The 21,167-nt window shown below is 40.3% G+C and overlaps 1 protein-coding gene across 1 annotated transcript in view; it reads right to left on the minus strand.

Annotated features, from left to right (window-relative positions):
* Positions 1-409: 409 nt before the first annotated feature.
* AGO3 (argonaute RISC catalytic component 3) overlaps positions 410-21,167 on the minus strand; it is a 38,114-nt gene continuing 17,356 nt past the window's right edge. Inside the window, exons 7-19 of the mRNA XM_068657539.1 lie at positions 20,269-20,356; positions 19,981-20,128; positions 19,563-19,682; positions 19,047-19,169; positions 18,695-18,828; positions 18,099-18,283; positions 17,664-17,823; positions 16,390-16,480; positions 15,359-15,553; positions 14,880-15,014; positions 14,160-14,261; positions 12,444-12,643; positions 410-11,824 (exon numbers count right to left, since the gene is read on the minus strand). Of these exons, the coding sequence (XP_068513640.1) occupies positions 11,716-11,824; positions 12,444-12,643; positions 14,160-14,261; positions 14,880-15,014; positions 15,359-15,553; positions 16,390-16,480; positions 17,664-17,823; positions 18,099-18,283; positions 18,695-18,828; positions 19,047-19,169; positions 19,563-19,682; positions 19,981-20,128; positions 20,269-20,356 (1,790 nt within the window). The 3' untranslated portion in view covers positions 410-11,715. The remainder of the gene's footprint in view (positions 11,825-12,443; positions 12,644-14,159; positions 14,262-14,879; positions 15,015-15,358; positions 15,554-16,389; positions 16,481-17,663; positions 17,824-18,098; positions 18,284-18,694; positions 18,829-19,046; positions 19,170-19,562; positions 19,683-19,980; positions 20,129-20,268; positions 20,357-21,167) is intronic.

Raw genomic sequence — 21,167 nt, forward strand, 5'->3', positions numbered from 1 at the left:
CAGGAATTTAATAATTTATTCTTATTTTTTCACGGTGAAACCCAAGGGACAGGGACAGAAGCTCAGAACCTGGATTTACAAAGGATTTTATCTGCCTGTGCCCAGCACCAGGCACCCACCACCAGATCCCCCCACGCTCCCACTTCTGTGGGCAACAGTGAGATTTAAACCACCCCTCTAAGCACTTCAAGGCTCTCTTAGCTTTTAAGAAAATTAATGGCATTCAGTCAAATCAAACCCAGGGCTGAAAGTAAAATCACTTTCTGACAAAGTTTTGGGGGTCATGCCCTGTGCTCCCCCCAAAGCTACTGCCCAGCTCTGACCCAACTCGCTCCACCACCTCCATCTCCATCCATGCCTCAGGAAGCGACTCAAGCGATGCAAGTGTAACAAAATAAAGTATCACATCCGCATTTCAAAAAAAATTTATTTTTTTTTTTCAAATGAATACGGTTGGTTTTACAATACACCCAACTTGATGGTATCTAAAGCCAGCAGAGATCTGATGACTGTTGTGTGTACTATACACAGTCGTACAGAGGTTACAGATGCCTACCAGAGGGGAGGGACAGTGAAAGTTGACATTTTACTGTGCTGAAAAGAAAGCAACTCTTGCAACAGGTAGAAAATTTTGGCAAGAACAATTTCTCTGGAAAGGGAGAACGGGCAGAGGACACCCCTTCTGCTTCGCGCGCACACCTCAGAACACACCGACGCATGGTTTCCCTCCCACCCCGCATGGCTGCAGCCCACATCCGCAATACAAATAGGCACACATGGTCAAGATGGTTAAGTAAAAATAAAGGCTTTTACCAGTTTGTTTGCTATCCGTCTACAATCGATTTGTGCAACGTCTCAAGTCACAGCTCTACTTTACTCTTGAAACGATTCCCTTTTGCTTTGACAAGCCCCGGTACCTTCATGGTGGGAACACATTCGGCTTCCTGCTCAGCAGTGTAACACCGTCACGGGAGGGGAGCAGTTACCAGCATAGGAGAAAGAGCAAGACATACACATAGAAGGGAATCTCAATCCACCGGACTGCTTTATTAGAATTTTATTCTGAAAAGGAATCCCAAACAGCACAATTTTTTTTTTTTTTCATTTAAACATGTTATTAAATACGCAAAATTTATATGCACAACATTGCTTCCAGAAGTCTCCTACACAAATACAGATTGATCACTAGCAATGTTTATGGCACACACTATGCCACCTGAGCCAGCATCTCCTGAAGATATTTTAATACCCATACTGGCTCATAACTGAATGCTACCAATTACAGTGAAAGCTTGATAGTAATACCTCTTGATAGACAATGTTCTTATCTATGATCAAAACGCCTTTAGGCCATTCAAACAGCCTAGCTCCCCCCGCTCCCCAACAATACCATTTATCCACCAACAGGCTACCTGGGGGCAAGCTTAACCGCTTACACCACGGGAAGAGACAAGAGTACAACCGCCAGGAGGAGATCTATACCCTGTGTGAGCCCAAAGTTCGTTGCCTGACCTGCAGAACACAGGGTCTGTATACTGGTGTCACTGATCATGGCAGCAGAGGCTGGGCAACAAGCCTGTAAAATCATCTCGGACTAAGAACTTGTTCTGTCAACTCTATTGCTGTGCTGAGGCTGGCTTTTCACAGTTGTCTGCAAAACAGACAGAAAACGCAACTTTCTAGAAGCAGGTTTATCTACAGAAAAACACCATTAAGTTTTCTCAAGGCTAGATTCAACACTGAAAACTGCAGAATGAGAACATTTTGCTGAAGAATAGAAATCAAGTCCAAAGAAAACTGAGAACTATAGCCACAGGAGGAAAGTGATGTACAAAACCGATTACCCTACAGAAGCCATTCATGACTGCAGAGCTGCCAGAGGCCAGAAGACAAACTTCATCTCTAGCAGTCTTCCTCACACTGAGATTTTTCCAGCACTCAATTCTCCTCTCCACTTAAGGAGCACTACTCAAGTTTCTACTTTGCTTGCACACCATCAGGTTCAAAAACTTCAGAAGTATAAATTTAGCACTGCCCCAGTGGGTATTACTTCACTCGTACGTCTGGGCAAGCATTAACCTGCAAAACATCAATTTTATATCAAAGCAATTGGTTCTGAACGTATTTAAGAGATTTGCAAGTGTAAGCATTATGAAAGATTAATAATAAGTATCTTAATATCTAATTTGTGCACATCTGTATTTAAATTGGTTGTGGACCTATGATTTATGGGCTAGCACAGCCCTAAATTCAACATAATCATATTTTTCTGTGTTGCTAGATAGTATTGCAGTAGTTATTTTTCAACTACCAAATGTGTATGAAAGACCTATATGATCCTCAGCAATGGAAAATAAACCTTTCTCTTAAATAAACTTGCCATCTGAGTCTATTTTGCAACAAATGGAAACAGAAGATCTTAAAAGAAAGCAGCAAGTAAACATTATGAGACCAATCCCAAATGCCTTCCTTGGGCATTGCTGTGATGAGATATAAGCAAAGAGCACAGGCTCATGTCAGAGACGGACAGACTTCAAACAGAACTGTATTAAGTGAAGAAGCAAACTTGTAAGAAGGTGCACAGGTATCAAGGATTTAGCACTTCCACAACATGATTCATCCTCAGAACACTTATATTAGCTCTCGTAAGGCGATGTGAGACAGCTCATCCATTTCTTAGGTAGGGCAAAAACCAGAGACAAAACCACTTACCCGAAGTCTGAGAGGGAACCCGTTTCAGAGCCAGCATCGCTTGCTGAGTTCCTGGCTGGATAACCCAGCAGCACCTTAAAGCTGCATAAAATCTAAGCCATCTAAAAAGCTCCTCCATTTTTCTCTCAAACTCCACTTTCACAGCAGCTTTAAGCCTGAACCAGCCCCTAAGGACACAAGGTGCCTTCTGTTGTGCAGCACCCAGCATACAAGAGCCTTGCCTTCGCTACCCTGATGTAAAAGGAGAGGCTCTTTTCTCCCTCTCACACCACTTTGCTAAACCTTTCCGTACCCGACACCGCACAGCTCTGTGCACAGACATCACTACCCTCAGCTGCTGGCAAGAGGGCTCTAAAAAAATTACCATCCGTGATGTTTAATCCTCGCCACCGTGTTCCCACTACACCAGACTTCTGCACCGCTCCCCTACATTCACCAGACAACATTCCTCAGGTCCTTACAGTCACCAGATGGGGCAGGGGAAAGGAGCAAAGGAGCATCCAGAAAGCTGCGGGAGCACAGCGAAGAGTGAAGACCTTACAGGACAGGCAACATTCAAACAAAGGCAGAATTAATGATTCTCAACAGAGAAACATATCAAAGTTAAAGTTTATTTAAAAAATTGCAAGTCTACCAGGAAGTACGTTTATTCGATGACACTGCTCTCCAGAAACCACTTCTTTTAAAAGCTCCTCCTGTCTGGGTAGTTCTAATTCAGGGCTCACTTTGATTAATTCAACCCAAAACAAACTCCATTCTGACCAAGGACTTCACGTTTAAGACCGGTTCAAGAAAAATATTAACCACATTATCAATGCGAATGCAAGTTTTTCCACCTTCTGTCCTTGATCAGAAAAAGGCACATGCTTGCTCTCAATGAGTTCAAGTCTGACACAAACAGTCCGGGACACTGAATTTACCATTTCAGGCTCCCATCAGCTTCCCTGAAGGGCTCAGGGTGACCATAGCTCACTTAACACCCACCCAACCTCTACCGAAGCCTTTATCCCTACAGGCAGCTGCTTTCATCGCCACCACGCCTCTCCTCCGGGCAGAGCTGATGCAGCTCCAACGTCCTCAACATCGCTAATTCTACGCAGACAGCAGCGATCCTGCGCGAGGGAAGCGGGGAGGTAGGTTAAGAGCTGAGGAAGAGCAGAGCGACTGCAGTGCTACAGCAACATTCACTCCACGACTGCCTGCTGCTTTTCTCGGTAGCCAGGCACACAGCAGCAGATAATAACCAGAAATCTATCAGAGCATCTGCGTTTAACAGAGGGGTTGGATATTGCTCGCAAAACCCCTTGGCTCTGTTGTTTCAAATAGCACCGACCTACTGGATTTTTTTATCTGTTTCGAACCGAGTAAGGTAGCTTCAAGATTTCAATCCAGAGCACAGATAAGCTGATTTAACTGCACAGCTGTTCCAGGCACTGCCACCGGCTTCTCAGCGCGTTCCTTTACGGAGGTGAACAGGCACTCTTGCTTAAAAAATGCAGGAAAAAAGCTTCCCTCCCTCCTCTTGGATGAGTTTTTTTGAAGTAGTCACTTGTGGGGACTCGAGTAAACTGCGGATACAAAGGTACAGGTTCACAAGGCTCTAGCAGCATAAGATTTTTTCAGTATATTCAGCTCTTGGGGGAGGAAGCCAAGTTTCCTCCTTGCATTTTCAGAGCTTTCAGCTATTGGTTTGATAGCATAGTCACCACTACCATTTCTTCTCCTCTTCATAAAACATACAGCTGAGTCAGTTCAATTTTAGGATTAATCCCAGCACAGCACAATTTACTATGAGCAGTATCAATTACAGAAAATCTCAAACTTTGCCGGGAAAAACGAGGATTTTTCTTTCTTCACTTGAAATATTATACTCACGTGTCTACATCTTCAGCAATTTATTAGCTTGTATTTAAATTGGATACGTTAAAGCATCATGCACCCTCCAATGAATGCAAAAGAAATACACAGACCATTTCTATTGTAATTAAACCCATATGTGCTACAGTTCATCAGCAAGGCAAGACTTCTCGGAAGAGATCTGTGCCTGACAGAAACCAGCATCGTCAGATGCAAGCCTATCCATTTCATTTCTTTTGATCACATTTGCAATGTATAGAAAGAGAAGGCAGGAATTTACAAATCTCAACAGCTTCAGTAAATCTAAATACAGATAGAAAAGAAACTGGTTCATAGGCAAGGGAAGAGATGGAGAGTATTGCTGCAAACAAGCTGATGGTACAAGATTTTTGGCCCTTTTTAGTCTAAAAGATAAAAACAGCTACTACTAAAAAGGATAGAAGACAATTTTGGCTCAGAATTTAGACTAAAAAAGCTTTCTAAATCCTAGCCTAACAAGATTAAGAAACTGGGAACATAAAACTCAAAATCATTGCAAGCTTAAATACCAAGAAAGTCGCATTGGGCACTGTACTAAAACAAGAAAGTTGTTCAGCTACGAGAAACATCAGTTCCTTTCTTTAACTTCAATCAGAAGAAATGTACACAGCTAAAAGTTAGGTATTTGTTTCGTGGCCTCTGTGGGTAGCACAAGCAGCAGTATTATTTTGCCAGCTAATCTGACAGAGTCCCTTCGGACGCAGGGGTGTCAGCAACTCCAGACAAGGGTCACTGTCCCCGCTCTTGAATTGTACACCCAAACTATTTCATTGATTGTGTCCTAGTTAATAGGTGTTAAAAAGCTCTGCTTGTTCCTAGGAAAAGCCTGGACACAAAACATACTCCTGCAACGATACCACTTGCAATTGAAGTGGAAATTTTATGCTTAAGCTCCTGATACTCAGAAATATCCTGACATCAAATTATTCTACATCTTAAATGCCCAATAGTGTATGAACAGTAATAAAAATGAACACAAACTCATTTTAGCTTTCAACTTAAAAAAACAAGTTACCAATTAAATTAGGCTGTCTATCAAGTTGCTTTATTCAGTATCTTCTCAAACATGACTTAAGAGTTAAGCTGACTTCAGAGAAGAGAAAAAAAAACATTCAGAAACTTCTCCCACCTAAAAATAAGTGTTAAAGGCAACATACAGACCAGACATACAGACCTACGAGCTGCACACAGATTACCAATAAATATACAGAAACACCACAATAAAGGACAAGGTTCATCATAAAAGAAAAAGTCTGAAAACTGCTACTAAGACCATTACAAAAATGAAAGTTGTATGTATTTTTTGCAGGCATGTGCAAGCACATTACAGTGTAATCAAAGCAGAACTTTGCTATTATTATTACTTTATGCAGCATTACAAGGTTACTGAGGTGCAGTGTTTAATAGTCTAGTCTACAGCTTTTCCTGACCGGAGGAATGCTCACCAAACTCACTATGGACCCACAGCATCTTCAACCGTCTGACCAGGGCAGCATCACCCACCCCACCAGGCTGTTACACCAAAACTCACAGTTAGGAATAAGTCCCAATAATATACGCAAATCACTCCTTGAAAATACAAGCCGTGTGACGTCTGCTCACAGTAGGACTGACCGTCTCGTTAAGTCTTCAGAGAGCTTTCAGCTTGCCTGCTTCATCTTTGGGTGCTTGCTACATCTAGGAGACAACGTCCTTCACAAGTTACGGATGCTATTTCGCGCCCGGAGCGTCCCCGTGCTGCTGCTCCTCCTACAGCCCCCCCCCAGCCACGTGCCCCCTCAATGTGAAGGGGCAAATTGCATTGACTAAGTATCCAAACTGATTCTAGCCTACCAGCTGAATTTGGTGATCGCTCCTCAATGCCTTTCCCTCCAACATGAAAACACCTTCCAGGTTATTCTTGGTCCTGACTCAGAGAAACTGATGCTTGAGAGTACCTGAAAGATACCGTCAAACACTTGGCATTTTCAATTATTTATCGTAAATTTTCAGCCACGTACAACTGGAAAATAAAAATCTACAGCACCATCTTCTAAAAAGGCACTTTCTGAGGACTGTCTTGCTTTAAAAAAAATAAAAATCACTCCAAGTTTTAAACAGTGGAACCACTTTGTTTTTAAAAGGACCCTTTGTTAACTACCCGTGTTAGCTGAGGGGCTCCTCAGCCAAAATTTGAAAAGGCCAGGGCACATGGGATGCAAAGCGGATGGAGTCTCTCCACCAACACCCTCGTTCCTCTCTAAGTGATGCTTCAACATTCTCCCTTGCAAGCCTCCCTCCTGCAATTCCTTCCCTTCCATATGCACCTTCGCCTACCCAGGGACAAACATTTTTGTTTTAGTGTTATAGAGATTGGGATTCTTGAGATTCTGCTAGGGAGGTAAAATTCAGGATCCTGCACGCATCTCTCTCGTAACTCAAATACTGACAAAATACAAAATCATCTACTAGCAGAAAGCATCAATTAGCTCAAGCTCTAACCACTTATTTTTTTCAGGCTTACAAAAAATGAGCGAATTGGCTAAGGGGAGTTTTATTTCAACGTGTGCCGAAACAAAAACGTTATCCTAATACCCAACACTGACCTAAAGTACCGTCTTTGGGTAGAAAAGAAAGACAGGGGGTCTTTCCCTTTGACATCCCTACGGATTTTTTCACTGGATCCAATCAATCTGCCAGTAGCAGCCGAAGAACTCCAGAGCACTGGAAGGGACAGAGGATCTGCCTGGCGCAAGCAGAGACCAAGACGGCCGTTTAGAAATAATGATCTCCAAAAACCAAATTGATAGTTTCAAGGTACACAATCTGAGCTTTTGATTCCTTGGTTACAAAAGTGCTTTGAGTAAAGTTCTAAACCCTCAGTTCACAAAACTGAGAAAATATCAAAAGAGGACAAGATATGAAGGAAGTGTTAAAAAAAAAAAAAAAAAAAGGCCTCAAGCTTTTTGAACTGTAGTCAGAGCTTGGAATTTCACCAGAGTGAACTTCAGGACTAGTAGAAAACCAGTATTCAGAGCTGGAATTGGTACAGAAGATGAGTATCTGGTATCTTGCGTTAACCATTTTATAGGACAAAAATTTGTACGCGAAGCGAATCGAGCTTAGGACCAATCGCATCTTGAACTAATTTGACTGACAGCTTTCAGAAACCCACTTTACTCCTGAAAAAACACTTCTACGGCCAAACTTCCAAAAAGGATGCCAGAATGAGCTCTGCAGAAACAACTTTTGAACGCGTTCAACCAAATGAGACATTTAACAGCGATCCTGAGTAGAATGGCCACAGCTGAAGTGCCCTACAGAAAAACAAACAAAAAAAAAAGCTACTTACAGTGGAGTCAGTCATTCTGTTAGCAGATGTTGCAAGTTTAACGCCTCGACTACACAACGCTCTACTCCCTTCCAACAATCTACTAGTCTCTAGAGATCACGGGGTTCGGCAAGGCTCCGTCCCGGGGGAGTGGGTCCCATTTTGGCACGGTACCAGCGCTGCAGCTCCCGCGCTGCGTGGCCGATGCCCTACCAGCCACGGGAGCAACGAGTGGCACTTGTAAGTACAAGCGAGGTCTCGGTCTGGTAAACTGGTACGGTGTCTTAGGAGATAGGAACCTGTTTATTTATTTATTTATTTATTTTTCTAGATAGGCATATGAACGAGGCCAGCACGTCTGCAAAGTAGAACTGTCAGCCTTCGCCCGCGTCCCTCCTGGGGCTGTACAAGGACAGCTCCCAGAAAGAGAGAGGGGGGATCTGGTACGCCACTCGAGGTGTCCCCAAACAGCACATAAAATTTGAGATTTTTTTTTTCTTTTTTTTTTTTAAAAGGAGAGCAGGTACAAAAATAAAAGAAATCCATATACTCTGAAAATATACCGGAAACTGCCACCACAGATGAGGTACCATTTATCCCAACCCCCCACCCCCAAACTGCAAACATCAAAATATATATGTTTTTAAACAAAGGAAGAATATCTGGCTATTTAATCTCAGTTAAAATGACAGCACCCTTTGTTACACTTGATATTTCACACCATTAATTCTCTTTTGAAAACAAAAACAAGATATCTATCTAACCTTGATTCCTTGCTTATTCTCCTCATTCCTTAGTGCAGTAATTGTCCATCTCCATTTAAATAAATATAGCAGCTACAGCATCATAAATGTGTGGCCCTCACAACGCCAGTAAGTTGATATCATAATACAAATAAGTATCGGCACTTTACGTAGATATTTGCAAAACCAAGAAGAGAGATTAAAACTTCCAAATACTCTTCACATGAAAACCAGGTTAAATTGCTTGTCGAGCTAGCGTTTAAGTCACTTTCCCAATGAAGTTGCTTTAACTTATTTTCTTTTTGGTGAAAGTAGAAAGCAAAGAAAGCTTCTCAGATCATAGTCACTGAGTGTGGGCAGGATGAGAAGTGTACAGCGTCTCTGAAAGGAGCATTAAAAGGCTGATTAAAAAGGAATTTTCATCTAAACGCCAGAAATCCACAAGAAATCTTTGTAAAATAGCTTCTTTAAAAAAAATTCTATTTTTAAAACGTTGATTTTCTGTAAAAACCCTAACCTGAACCTTTTTATAAACAGAACTACTAGCTAGAGTGCTTCTGAGAGAAAACCATCGGGTCACTGACTACGAAAACCATTTCAGAGATCTCTTCGGGAACCACCTTGCTCAGATTATTCAGTCACACCAACCTCCCTGCAGCAGTTTTACTTGAAGGCGCTGAAAGTAAGTGCATTAGGAAGCCAAGGAGCACGGCTGGGACAACCCTGGACCTGCAGATCCAGCTAAGGCGTGCAGCCCCCCAGGAGACTCGGGATCTGCCCAATCTCCCCTGCTCACCCCAAACCTGTTCTGAGGAGCCCCAAAAGCCACCGTCGAACTGCCCACCGTCGTGACTATTTCCAGTGCAATTGTAACTGCAAAGTTAGGCTGAAAACGTTATCTTCCTGGATACTGGGAGATAAAATACGTATATACACTGTTTAGTAAAGCTCTTTGAGACAGTGTTGTGAACAGCACTACGGACATTTCCATACAATATACAGATGCACAAAATACAGTACTTTGTTTTCTGGCAGAAAAGGTGGGGGAGATTCATGCCTGTTGAAGCAAAACGGGCTCAGATTTTAGGCTCAAAATACAGTATATTGGCAAACAACGGATTTCAGGAGATAAATGACAGGAGATAAGCTACTTATACCAACCCACTGGTTTTCATGTGGAGAGCAGGTGGAGTTCAGAAGGGCTGGGATAACAGCAATGCCCATATAAACGATCTGCAGAATATATATACTATGAACCAGTGCAAATAAAAACAGTCAAAAATGCAGTTCACGAGTTTACAAAGTGCAAAACTCCCCAGTCCCCTCACTGAATAAATGCTCATCTCTGACATCTTAAATATTGTTTTACCTTTAAAGTGGAATGAAAGAGTCCCATTAGTTTGTTTCACATTTCAGTGATTTGAAGTTAGAACTATCCCAGCCCTCTTACTTTATTTGCAAAGTGAAATGAAGTTACCAATAACTTAATTTTAAAAGGAAAGTCATTATCAAAGAGGAAAAAAGCCTAAAAACTTTTAATAATTCCAGACATTTTATTGATGTCAAATAGATTTAATTAAGCATGTAAAAACTTAGATCTTAATAAAAAACCCTTTTCATTTACTTCAAATATCCTCCACATTTCGAAGCCAAAAATACGGCCAATTCCTTTGTTAAATCAAAATACTGCAGTGACAAGTAAAGCTTGCAGAGTTCTAGAAGCATTTTTGCTTTTTTTTTTTTTTGATTTAAAAAAGGAAAATGCAAGATTCCTTCTGACTATAAAACTTTCCTTTCAAAATTAAGGCTTTTACTTTGTCCTTTTAAAATCATGGAGGTGTCCATTATCCCACAGTTAGTGGTACAAACACTGCTTTAGTACAGCTCAATGGACACAGATTTCCTTTAGAACGCTTATTGCACTAAAAGATAGCAAAAACAAGTTGTCAGTTTTTTTTAAAAATAAACATGGTTACATTTCTAAAAAATAAAAGTTGATGTTGACCATATGTTCTGTAATAATTAAATTAAAGCATTATTATTACTCTAATAAATATAAAAGAAACAAAAGGAAGCTAAACTTCAAAAACATACATATGAAATCACATTAAGGTGTGAGAGGCAGCAAGTAAACTAGCATTTTTCTTTTTCCAAAAAGACCTTAGCTCTAAAGTTTCAGTTCTGGTGTTTACTATATGTAATCCCATAAAACTTGGGACATCTGATCTCACGTGAAGCTTCAAGATATTTGACTTGCCAGATAGAAAATAATTGAAACTTTTGGACTAGGTAAAACAGCAGCTTTAGTAAATTCACCAGGGAGCAAGAAGAGTTTGGTTCACTACTGCCTGCACATAATACCACTAGCTTTGTTTGCTTTTTAGAAGGGAACTATTGGAGCTGAGGACTCCAAAGCTGTGAAGAAAGACAAAGGCAGCAGTTGGCTAAACTATGTTCAAATTATTGGATTAGTGTGCAAAACATCTTCCCTCCCTTCAATTTTTTTTCTAGTTAGTGCTGTACATTCAAATGTACTCAGATATGTTCACATTCGAACGCTGATGGCAATATTGAGAGAAAGATTCCTCAATGCAGTGGGGTAAAAAAAATAATATTTTTTTTTGCACACTTTCCTCTCCCAAACAATCATTGTGATTGTTCTTGTAAAGGTTGTTTGCTATTTTTTTTTAATTACACCATCCTTTTTTTTTTTTTTTTTGCAAAGATAGTTGTGCTGCCGAGCAACTTGAGGTAAAGGCATAAGAGGGTTAAACTACAAGAAATAAAAAAAAAATGATGGCGGTGCTTCCTACAGGAGACCGCGCCAAAAAAGCAGTTGGCTGGTTTCATATTGCATAATAGTGCTGTGTTCCTCGATGAAGTAAACAATCTTCCTTGTGTCAATTTAAGGGTTAGCCTCTCGCCCCTGCACAGTGTCAACTTCAGCATGATCGGAGGCACACCCCATAAACCAACCCCACTGGAAACATACATTGTATGTGGCTTAATTTTTCAGTTCTTCCTTCTCAGTGAGTATGCTCCCATTTTATTGACTTAAGCGAAGTACATCGTGCGTAAGGTGTCTTGGTGAATTTGTACAGCCTTCGCGAGGGCCTGCGGATCTCTGCCATTGCTTTGTCCTGAAACATGGCTTCCTTCAGCACTGCAAGAGAATGAGACAAATGAAGACAAGCAGGGCTATAAATCATATTAATTCCAATTAAAAGCTGCCTTTGCATCTCTTCAGCATTCTGGAGGGTAACATGGCAATATTAATAGAAACAAATAGAAAAAACTACTTGTCAAAAGCCTCGAGGTTGCTGAGCAAACAGACAAATCGCTTTACCTTGTTTAATTTGTTCATCTAAAAATACCTCATTGAAAATATATCAACGATTTTAAGTTGATGAAATACTTGTGACATACAAAGCAGAGTTATGTGCAAGAAACTTAACATTTGCTTCATTCATGAATACTCTCATTCTAAAGCAAAAAAACTAAATGTGTGGCTTGACTCCTTCAGACCACGTCGAAGTAATAACTGCTTTATGACACTATACTTAATTCTTTTAATCTGAGTGTTACTCAGTAGAACCCACCAACCCACTCATCTGATACTCAGCACTAGCTGTCAGGAATGAGTAACTTAAGTCTAGTCACAGAATTAACACAAATTAACTGCAAAATGAGAGGTAATTACCTACGGTCAGATAGCTTTATGCCTGACAACGGAGCAGAGACCAAAATGGACAAGATCTTAAAGCACGTGTATTTTTCTTTACCTGTCATGTTCTTTGTCCACAAGATGGTATCGTGCTCTGAATGCTACCAGGTGAGCATAATACGCTGGTGCAGGTATAGAAACTGATCGTGTACAGCGCACATACGTGTGGCAGAGCTGGTAAGTCAGCAGCTGAAGTTCATCTGCAGTAAAACAGTTATCATCCCACAAAACATGATAGTGTGAGGGACGGCTGGTACCCTAAGAAGAAGGGAACATCAGTTCACTTAGCTGTTTTTTTTTTTTTTTTTCCATGCAATCAAGTCATTTTTTTAAGCTCAGAAAGGGCCAGACTGTCTGGTCTGAATTCCTTGGTAACAGCAGCCAAGGAAATTTCAGGCTTATGTCAGCCCTAAATGTATGTAGAGATTAATAAATGTCTACTGTTCGTATTATGTTACTTCAATTACCATTGCCTGTGCAAAAAAAGCCCACATACCTTTTAGGTAACCCTTAACAATTGAAGCCTGCTTCCAACATGACTAAACTGATTACACCACCTCTTAACTACCCTCAATTAAAACTGTTTTTCACCGAGACATTTTACAGAAATAACTGTTGCATTTAACTCTTTCCAGTTCCTTAGTACCCCTAACTCCTAGTATGAAGACTAGAAATGGTTCCAGTATTTCAGAAGTTACCTAGGGAGTTCTGTATAAAATGTGCACTTCCTTGCTTTACACAATGTCATCTTGCCTACAGGTTTAAGAGCTACAATTGCTCTTTGGCATTATGCTGAAACAGATACTTGTACATCAACCAGATGCAGGCTGACTTTCACCATTACTACCGTAACAATTCCTTCCAGACCATAACAAGCACTGAATGCTGTGCAGAGTTCTTAGGAGCTCTTGGAAGTTCTCCATTAAATGACTGACATGCAATTACTTTGAAAGGACATTGCTCTGGAATAAATGAGCGCTCCTCTTCCCTCCTGCTTCTCCCTCAAAGGATGTGATGCACTGGAACTAAACCTTACAGTGTAACCAGGTTATGTCAATAGCTGTATTTTAGCCAGTCTAGAAATCCTTTTTTCCCCTAAGGATAGATAAAATCTCAGTTTAGTACAGACTGACTTGTGGCTTGCTATAACAACGAGCTGCACTTACAGCTGACACTTCTCCTGCAATTTATATTGATACTTTTTTTTTCCCCTTCCAAAGGGGACTAAAACTAGCTTGGCCAGACCTAGCATAAAGGTATGTAAGGAGAAAAGCAGTAGATGTTTTGACCTCTGAATAAAAACACTGCAGTGATTCAAAACAGGAAAAGAAAACATACCTACTTAGCCTAAACAGAGCTTACAACAACACGTCCACAGAATCACATGATAAAAAAGTGAAGAATGATAAAAAGAGTGAACTTTTTCCATTTTTAACCAATATCCGACACAGTTTTTGTCATTAAGTTGATTCTCCCTTGTATTGTTGGCAATACCACCACATTGGTGGATTTCATTTCCAGTCTGTAACTCACTTGTCTGCATTTAGTCAGCAAACGATCACACACTGCCTTACATTACACAAAGTGTAAGTTTTGAACGTAGCAGAGACCATCTCTTAAAGCAAATAATTAATACTATTAGCCCAACAATAATGTGATGTCTCAGAATAGAGCTAAACGTCTTTTCCCTACTAGGGAACTGTTTGTAAGTACATTTTTCACAAAAGGGAGAAAATGAGAGCATTCTGAATTCACCCTTACAAGACAATCATACCTGTATTCCAGCGTGGCTGCAGAGGTAAAAATCAAACTCATATGGATGTGTAATGTCTGTATCTACAGTTGTTCCAGCTGGAATATTGCCACTTCGTCCAACCTAAATAAAAGGTTTGTTAAAAACAGTGCAGCTAACAACTGTTTATACACCTCAACTCTAATTAAAAATACAGGTTTGCATTTAAAACATGCAGCATTTCAGAGAAAGAACTGCCTCAGCACTGTCTGGAATGTGTCAATACAGTAACCTAGAATGTGTGACATGGATACTCTATTTGCTCTTTATCACCTCAACACAGATTATTGCATCCAGAACTTCAGAATCTTCAATGCCAGAAACCCAGAAAAAGCTGTGTGTTCATTTACATTTAGAATTGTGAGCTTAAGTTAGGATTGACTCATTCAGAACAGAAGCGTTAAGGATTCCATCATTTTGCATTTTCTTCAATTAAAGACTGCTGTAGACTTGGCTTTAGGTAGTTACAATTCACTGTTAAAAATCAGTACCAATGTGCACTGTGACAAAGTGTTTTTTTTTTTGTTTGTTCGTTTTTTAAGTCAGTGATTTTCAAATTTGGTGTCACATTTTGTGCCCGTCAATTCAACATCTTCCCTGGATGCAAACACGAGCAGTCTGACAGAGAAGCCCATGCCGATATTTTCTATAGCAGTATACGTGCTTGACATCAAGCTTGTACTGAGATAGGACAACGATTACCCTTTCAGTTCTGTCTGCACAGAACAATCGTGTATGATGTCGTTTCTGCACCACAATATAGGTTATTCCAGGCTGGTAATCCTTCTCCAAACTGATGCAGGCTTCCCTAATGGCTAGCAGTTCATAATACAAAACCTACAAGCACATGAACAGAACAGTTTAGTTTTTTGTCACATTGTATTCTACACAAAATGCTTAATAAATAGTTTGTAGTTAATACTAGGTTCAACTTTGCCACACAATAATTAATCTTAGGGAGTAATAAGAAATATCTTTTTTCCCAAGATCCAAGAGTTTGTCTTCCCAGACAGGAAAGAAGTTGCAACTTTTCTTACCCAACATACTTAAGAAAATCTCTCCTAAAAAGGCTCAATTATTTTGTGATATCTCGGTACAAATATAAGCAGTGCAGCTCATTCAAACACGAGGACAGGAATTAATTATATAAAGTGTTTCAAAAACCCAACAGATGAACCAACCTGTCGAAACTGTCCTTCGGAGACCCCATCTCTGTAGAAGATGATACGCGTAGGCTTGAACCGTGTTGACTTGTAGAACTGGATGAGAAGCTCTCTAACCATGGAGGCCAGGTCCTGGATGATTTCCTGCCGGGGTCGCTGAACACGCACTGTGGCACAGTACCGGCTTGGATGAGCATCCATACTACCTACAACCTTCAGGGGAACATTACATGACTAAAAGCTACAAGATCAAATCTATAAAAAGATTAAATAGCAAAAAAAAAAAAAAGAGCAATTTTCAAGTAAAAGATGCTTGCTTAAAAAACTACAGTAACATTTTAACTGGAACTTGTGGTAGGTACAGGTTTAATACCTTTTGACAAGAGGGATGTAACTTGCCCTCCAGGCACCCTGAAACAGATCTGCAGAAATTATCTGCCTAGCGTCTTCCCCTCTATTGACAGCACACTAATGCATATTCTTATAATCAAGAAACTGAGTTTTTTCCTTTGATGTTTTCTCACCTTCTACATGGAGAAACATTCCAGCTTGCCTCAGTTACTTAAGGCAAAGAGGCAGTTTCCGTAACTGCAAACAATAGCAAGTAAAATACCAAGGGGACAGATTAGCAATGGACTGACCACGTAACAAGCATCCAACCACCACTCTGGTGGTCTCCTGGACCATACCAACACAAAAGTTAAAACACATCAAGAATAATCATGCCAAACTAGGCCTTAATTAAGCCTTCCTCTTTCAGAAATACGATGTTATTAACAAACACCTCAAAGCTGCATTATTTCCTTTGCAATATTTCTGCAAGAATATTCTATTTAATATGACTGCCATTTTACTTTGATTTAAAAATAAAATGCTAATAAAAAGTATCAAGCAGTGTTTTCCTTTTAAATAAATGATTTCTAATAATATTGGAAATGTGTACCAAAGAACTGGAATAAGTCCTGAAAGATATTTGACAGTCATAGATGCCTTTACTGTTCTAACATTTACCCAAGATGAAATAACAATGCTGATTTAATAAAACTTACAGCAGCTATGGAAGGCTTCTTTCCATCTCCAGCAGGAGGGTGAGTGACATCGGCTCCCAGAAAGATCACTGGCTGCTGGAACACAGAAGGTCTTCAAAAGAAAAAAAAAAAGTGCTAAGTCACACTTGCAGATGAACAGTTGGTGCAAGGTTATTGCTCAATATGGGGCTTTGTTTCTCTTTCAGCTAAGCTGCACAGAGAGACTTCCTTATCAGGTACTCTGTCCAGACCTAACAATGAAATCTTTGTGCACGAGATGTAAACTTCTACAACGCCGTAACGGTCATTCCAAGTCACACTGCCTGTAACTGCAGCATGATTCCAGTGGAGAAAAGCCAAAAAGCTACACCTTTATGGACAGCATCTTAGAGAAATTACTATTCTACCAGTTGATTACACTAGTGCTATGAGGCCAGCTAAGCACAGCTTCTGTGCTGTATCAGCCATGCAACAGATGGCCGGGTGCAGCAGCACACACATTATTCTGGCTTACAGGATATAAGGCAGCAGGATCATCTCCCTTCAAAATATGCTCCATGCACCATTGCTTCATGTTCAGACTGATTCCAAGGTATCAGAAAGTCTCAGGAAAATTCCTAAAACTTGCACCCGGTAAGTTTTTCTGGCTTGCATTATGCACATTCCCACTCTTGAAGAATAGATATGCTCTAGTAAAGGTTAGAAACCATCAGAATTCCTTGTTTTCAAGGCTGACAGACCTGCGCTTCTTCAGAATGAAGCATAGGAGAAGGATGGGAGGACACATGGCTTGGACTTACCCAACCCTACTGAAGGCTTCAAAGCAAATGGAACATAAGCACAAACAGAGCACAGATCACCCATGCAAAAAAACAAGTGTGAGAGGAATTACTTAGCCTAATAAAGTGGGAGAAGCAAGATGCCTTCAGTATACTTCTACCCTAACTAGCAGCACACTGGTATGCTAACCAAGAGTTACATTTCTCCAGGATGTGTTGCACATGCCGAAACCTGCAGAAAACTTCTAATCAGTAATATTTCATCTCTAGAACTGCAGTTACTCTTCAAATTTTTGATATTGATCAAACATTTGGAAAAACATTTAAGACAGCTCACAAGCCAACAACTATTCAGGGCCCATGCTAGAAAAAGTTTAATTCCGTCTGATTCTCACATACTACCAGAAGGATACTTCAAGCTAAATTTTGGGTACATTTAAGTTTTGGGTGCTAAATATCAAACTTAACCACATTTGTTAAAACAAAACCCGAAAGAATCTCCACAACGATTCTTACCGTTGATGAGGTACAAGGATGTTGTTGATTCCTCCTAATTTAACATTAATCTTCAGGCACAGGTTTGAAAGGGTCTGCGGAGATGTTTTAATCACATTTTTGACTTGAACACACTGTGTGGCCATTCCCAGTAGTGTATCTCCCACACGCTTCACCTCCGCTGTGAAGCAAATATTAGGATGCAAATTGAGTCCATTTGAAACTACCAGTATGTTTTCATCTTAGATTACGTCACAATAATTGCAATGTAGATAATCTACAAAATAACTTCAAATTTAGCTGCATGCTCAGAATTGCTTCCAATATATTTTAACTTCAGACAAAGCACTGGCCTCTTATGTCTGAAGAATGGTCCTGAAGAATTTTCTAATGCATGCTGGGCATCTGTAAGAATGATACTTGACGAAACAGGTATATACAGAAGTATTCTCTTACCATACACTGGTGTTTTCCCTGGCAGGATGACAATGATGAGCTGAAGCCCTGAATAGGTGTTCTTGAGGTGTCGAAACATGGGCTCCACGCTGTCTGCACCCTGGGCGTATTTACAGAAACAGGGCTGGCCTTGGATCGGCATCCCGGCATCCTTGGAGATCTTGCGCAGCTGATCTGTAAAACCCCTAAAGATGAGAAGTTTACTAGATTGTTGCACCAGCAAGAACACGTGTCAACCAAAGCATAAGGGGGCAGAAGAACTGTTACTCAAAGAAACGGCCTCCACCTAACTTTCAAAGCAGCATTTTTAAAACAATTATGTGATGGCCATACAGCTTTCAAATACCATAGGCCAGAACTGAAAAAAAATATTAAGAGGCCTCTTGTATTCCATTCAAGATGCTAAAATCTAAAGCAGCAATGTCACAGGACTGAAACAGTGTAGCTTCCAGCAAAGAAGCGGCTTGAATTCTCTTCCTAACATCTTAGAAGTGTAAAGCCAGGTAAAATGCTTATTAGATTTGCTGTGTTCATGCTTTCACTAAATGGTTTTCATTAAGAGAACTGTCCAAAGCCTGAACTATGACATGCCTTACTTCAGTATTTCTTCTCTGCACTGTCTCTGCGTTGCAAAGCAAGCTATGGCCCACATTTTGATCTCAACACCAGTGTGGAACTGCTTCCCTCGCATGTCCCATACTCCATGGCTTGGGGTTGCCACTGTTCGATTCTGTGGAAACAGGAAAAACACACTGACATGCAAGTGAATGAAAATGGGAAAACCTATGCTATTTACAGTTTTAGGGCAAGAAAAAACAAAGCTGGCCATTTGAACTCTGATCCCTGTACTGCACAAGGCAACCAAACTGGTTAAAATCATCGATGTGCATGGGAAATCACTCTTTGAAAACCGTAACAGACCCAAAATTAAAACCAAAAAATCCTCACCCGTCCTCCATACTGCAGCATTGGAGCTGGGAGCACACGCCCTGTCACATGGGCCATCTCATCCCGGACTTTGAACTGGAACTCTTGCACAAATGGGTCTGCATCGTAATTTGCACTTCTCACCTAGAAGAGTTTTTACATGTCAGCTCAAAAGCAGACATTTCAGAACTGTTTATAAGAATATTCAACTAAAAATATTCAAGCTTTATATTCCCAGGCAGCTAAAACACTACTGTTTAGAGCGACTGAATTCAGCAGCAGATATATAAAAAGATAAAGATATATGTTGGAGTTCTTTGGTGAAAATATTTAGTCTCTACTGAGGAAAGCAGTCAGTCATTCACTCAGGAAACCTACAGGTGGCTGGAAGAACACAACCTAAGATACTTTTTGCAAATAAGCAGTAGGCTGTGATCCAGTAAAAGAATTGTCGGGCTGTGGTCAAGGCATTAGTGTGGTTTAGTCCAGTGTCATTTACTGAGTAGGGTCACACCAAACTGAAATTTAAGAACTAACCAATCTGCTTATTTCCTCTTGCCTATCTGGAGCAGATCTTGCTGTGGCCTTTATCATAGTCGATGTCTGATTGTCTGTTAGCTTCTTGATACACCGCTGGCCAGCCACGATATTACATACCTTGAAGAAAAATCCACATTTAGAAACGGATTCCAACATACCGTACATGTATAATACTATGCTACCATTATAAAATACACCCCCAAAGCGTTTAGAACTAAGCGAAAACGTGCAGGTATTCAGGTATTTAAGCTTTAAAGCATCTTAAAAATGTAGTCAATGGTAAAATAAAACAAAAAGCAAATAAAGAATATGTAAATATGCAAACATGCTTGTACCGAAGCATACTACTTCTTAACATCCTGCAAAAAGATACCGCCTACCAATAACGAGCAATTTATCAGAATAAATTCATTACTTCTAAAGGCAGGTAGGTGTGTTTCTGTTCCTGTCCCACTTGTAGGCAGGGAAGATGAGGATATTTCAGCTGAAGGTTGTATTTCTCTCTGAAATACTGTGCTACTGTTCTCTCCACAGTCTGTCCATTTTCTAACTGTAAAGGAAAGCTGAAGAAATATATGTTTTAATCAAACTTACCAAGAGCTTAGTTGGCAAGTATCAATACTCCCCAAATGAATATTAAATCCCATTACATATTCAGTGCCAAGCTATTACACATTTTATACTCTGACAAAAAGCATCTTACGTTTGATGACTTGCAGGCCTTCTTGTTACATTGCAAACACGGTATTTCCGCCTCATCGTTCCACAATGAGTCACTTCTACCTTTAGACCTGCACAGAAATACAAAAAAAGTCATAGCTATAAAAAGTTTTCACAGGAGACACAAGTTTTCTTATGAGTATGTTCGAATCCAGCAGCTGTCATGGTCAGAGCTCAAGCAGCACAGTACAAAAAAATTATTATGCTCTAAACATCTTGCTTTCATTTTAAGTGGATTTTTGACTAATCAGGTATTTTCCTCAAAAACATATCAATGTAAAGTATTTAACATTTAATGTCATCTGAATTTCTCACTGCAGTTTCGTTTAGCAGACATATGACTAACCTCAGATAGAGAGTGCTGTTTTTACTGTTTCCTTTTGTTCTTGTTCTCAGTGCTGTATTTCCCTTTAAAACCAGCAGTTACAATAAAATTAAAAGGGCAAAGGCAGATTTCTCCCTTATGTTCACTTTTCCTAGCCTTGCAACCACAATCAGCCTATAATTTTCTTTACTTTTCACCAAGTTTCTTTAGACTAGATTTTCAGCTGCTCAAAAGCTAGAAGCACCCACCCTATATGCCACAGGCTCACCAGACATTACTGTCTAACCACAGTAAATACTGACAGCAACAACAGCAGCCTCATCAGATTTTCAGCAGTTATTTCTATAAACTGCAAGCACTGACTGCCTGTAGCACACACAGAGCAGACTCAACATCTGCTGAAGTATTGAGCTTATCACACAGGTGCTGCATAGCATGGCCACGTTGTTATGCTTTTCCCTAGCCCCACGGAAGACAAGGCAGTTGGAAACTGCATTGCTACCCAAATTATTCCACTACAGTCCACTAACAGAAGCTTTAGAGAAAGCAGGATGATT

This window comes from Anas acuta, chromosome 21 (assembly GCF_963932015.1).
Source record: "Anas acuta chromosome 21, bAnaAcu1.1, whole genome shotgun sequence".
NCBI classification, from domain to species: domain Eukaryota; kingdom Metazoa; phylum Chordata; class Aves; order Anseriformes; family Anatidae; genus Anas; species Anas acuta.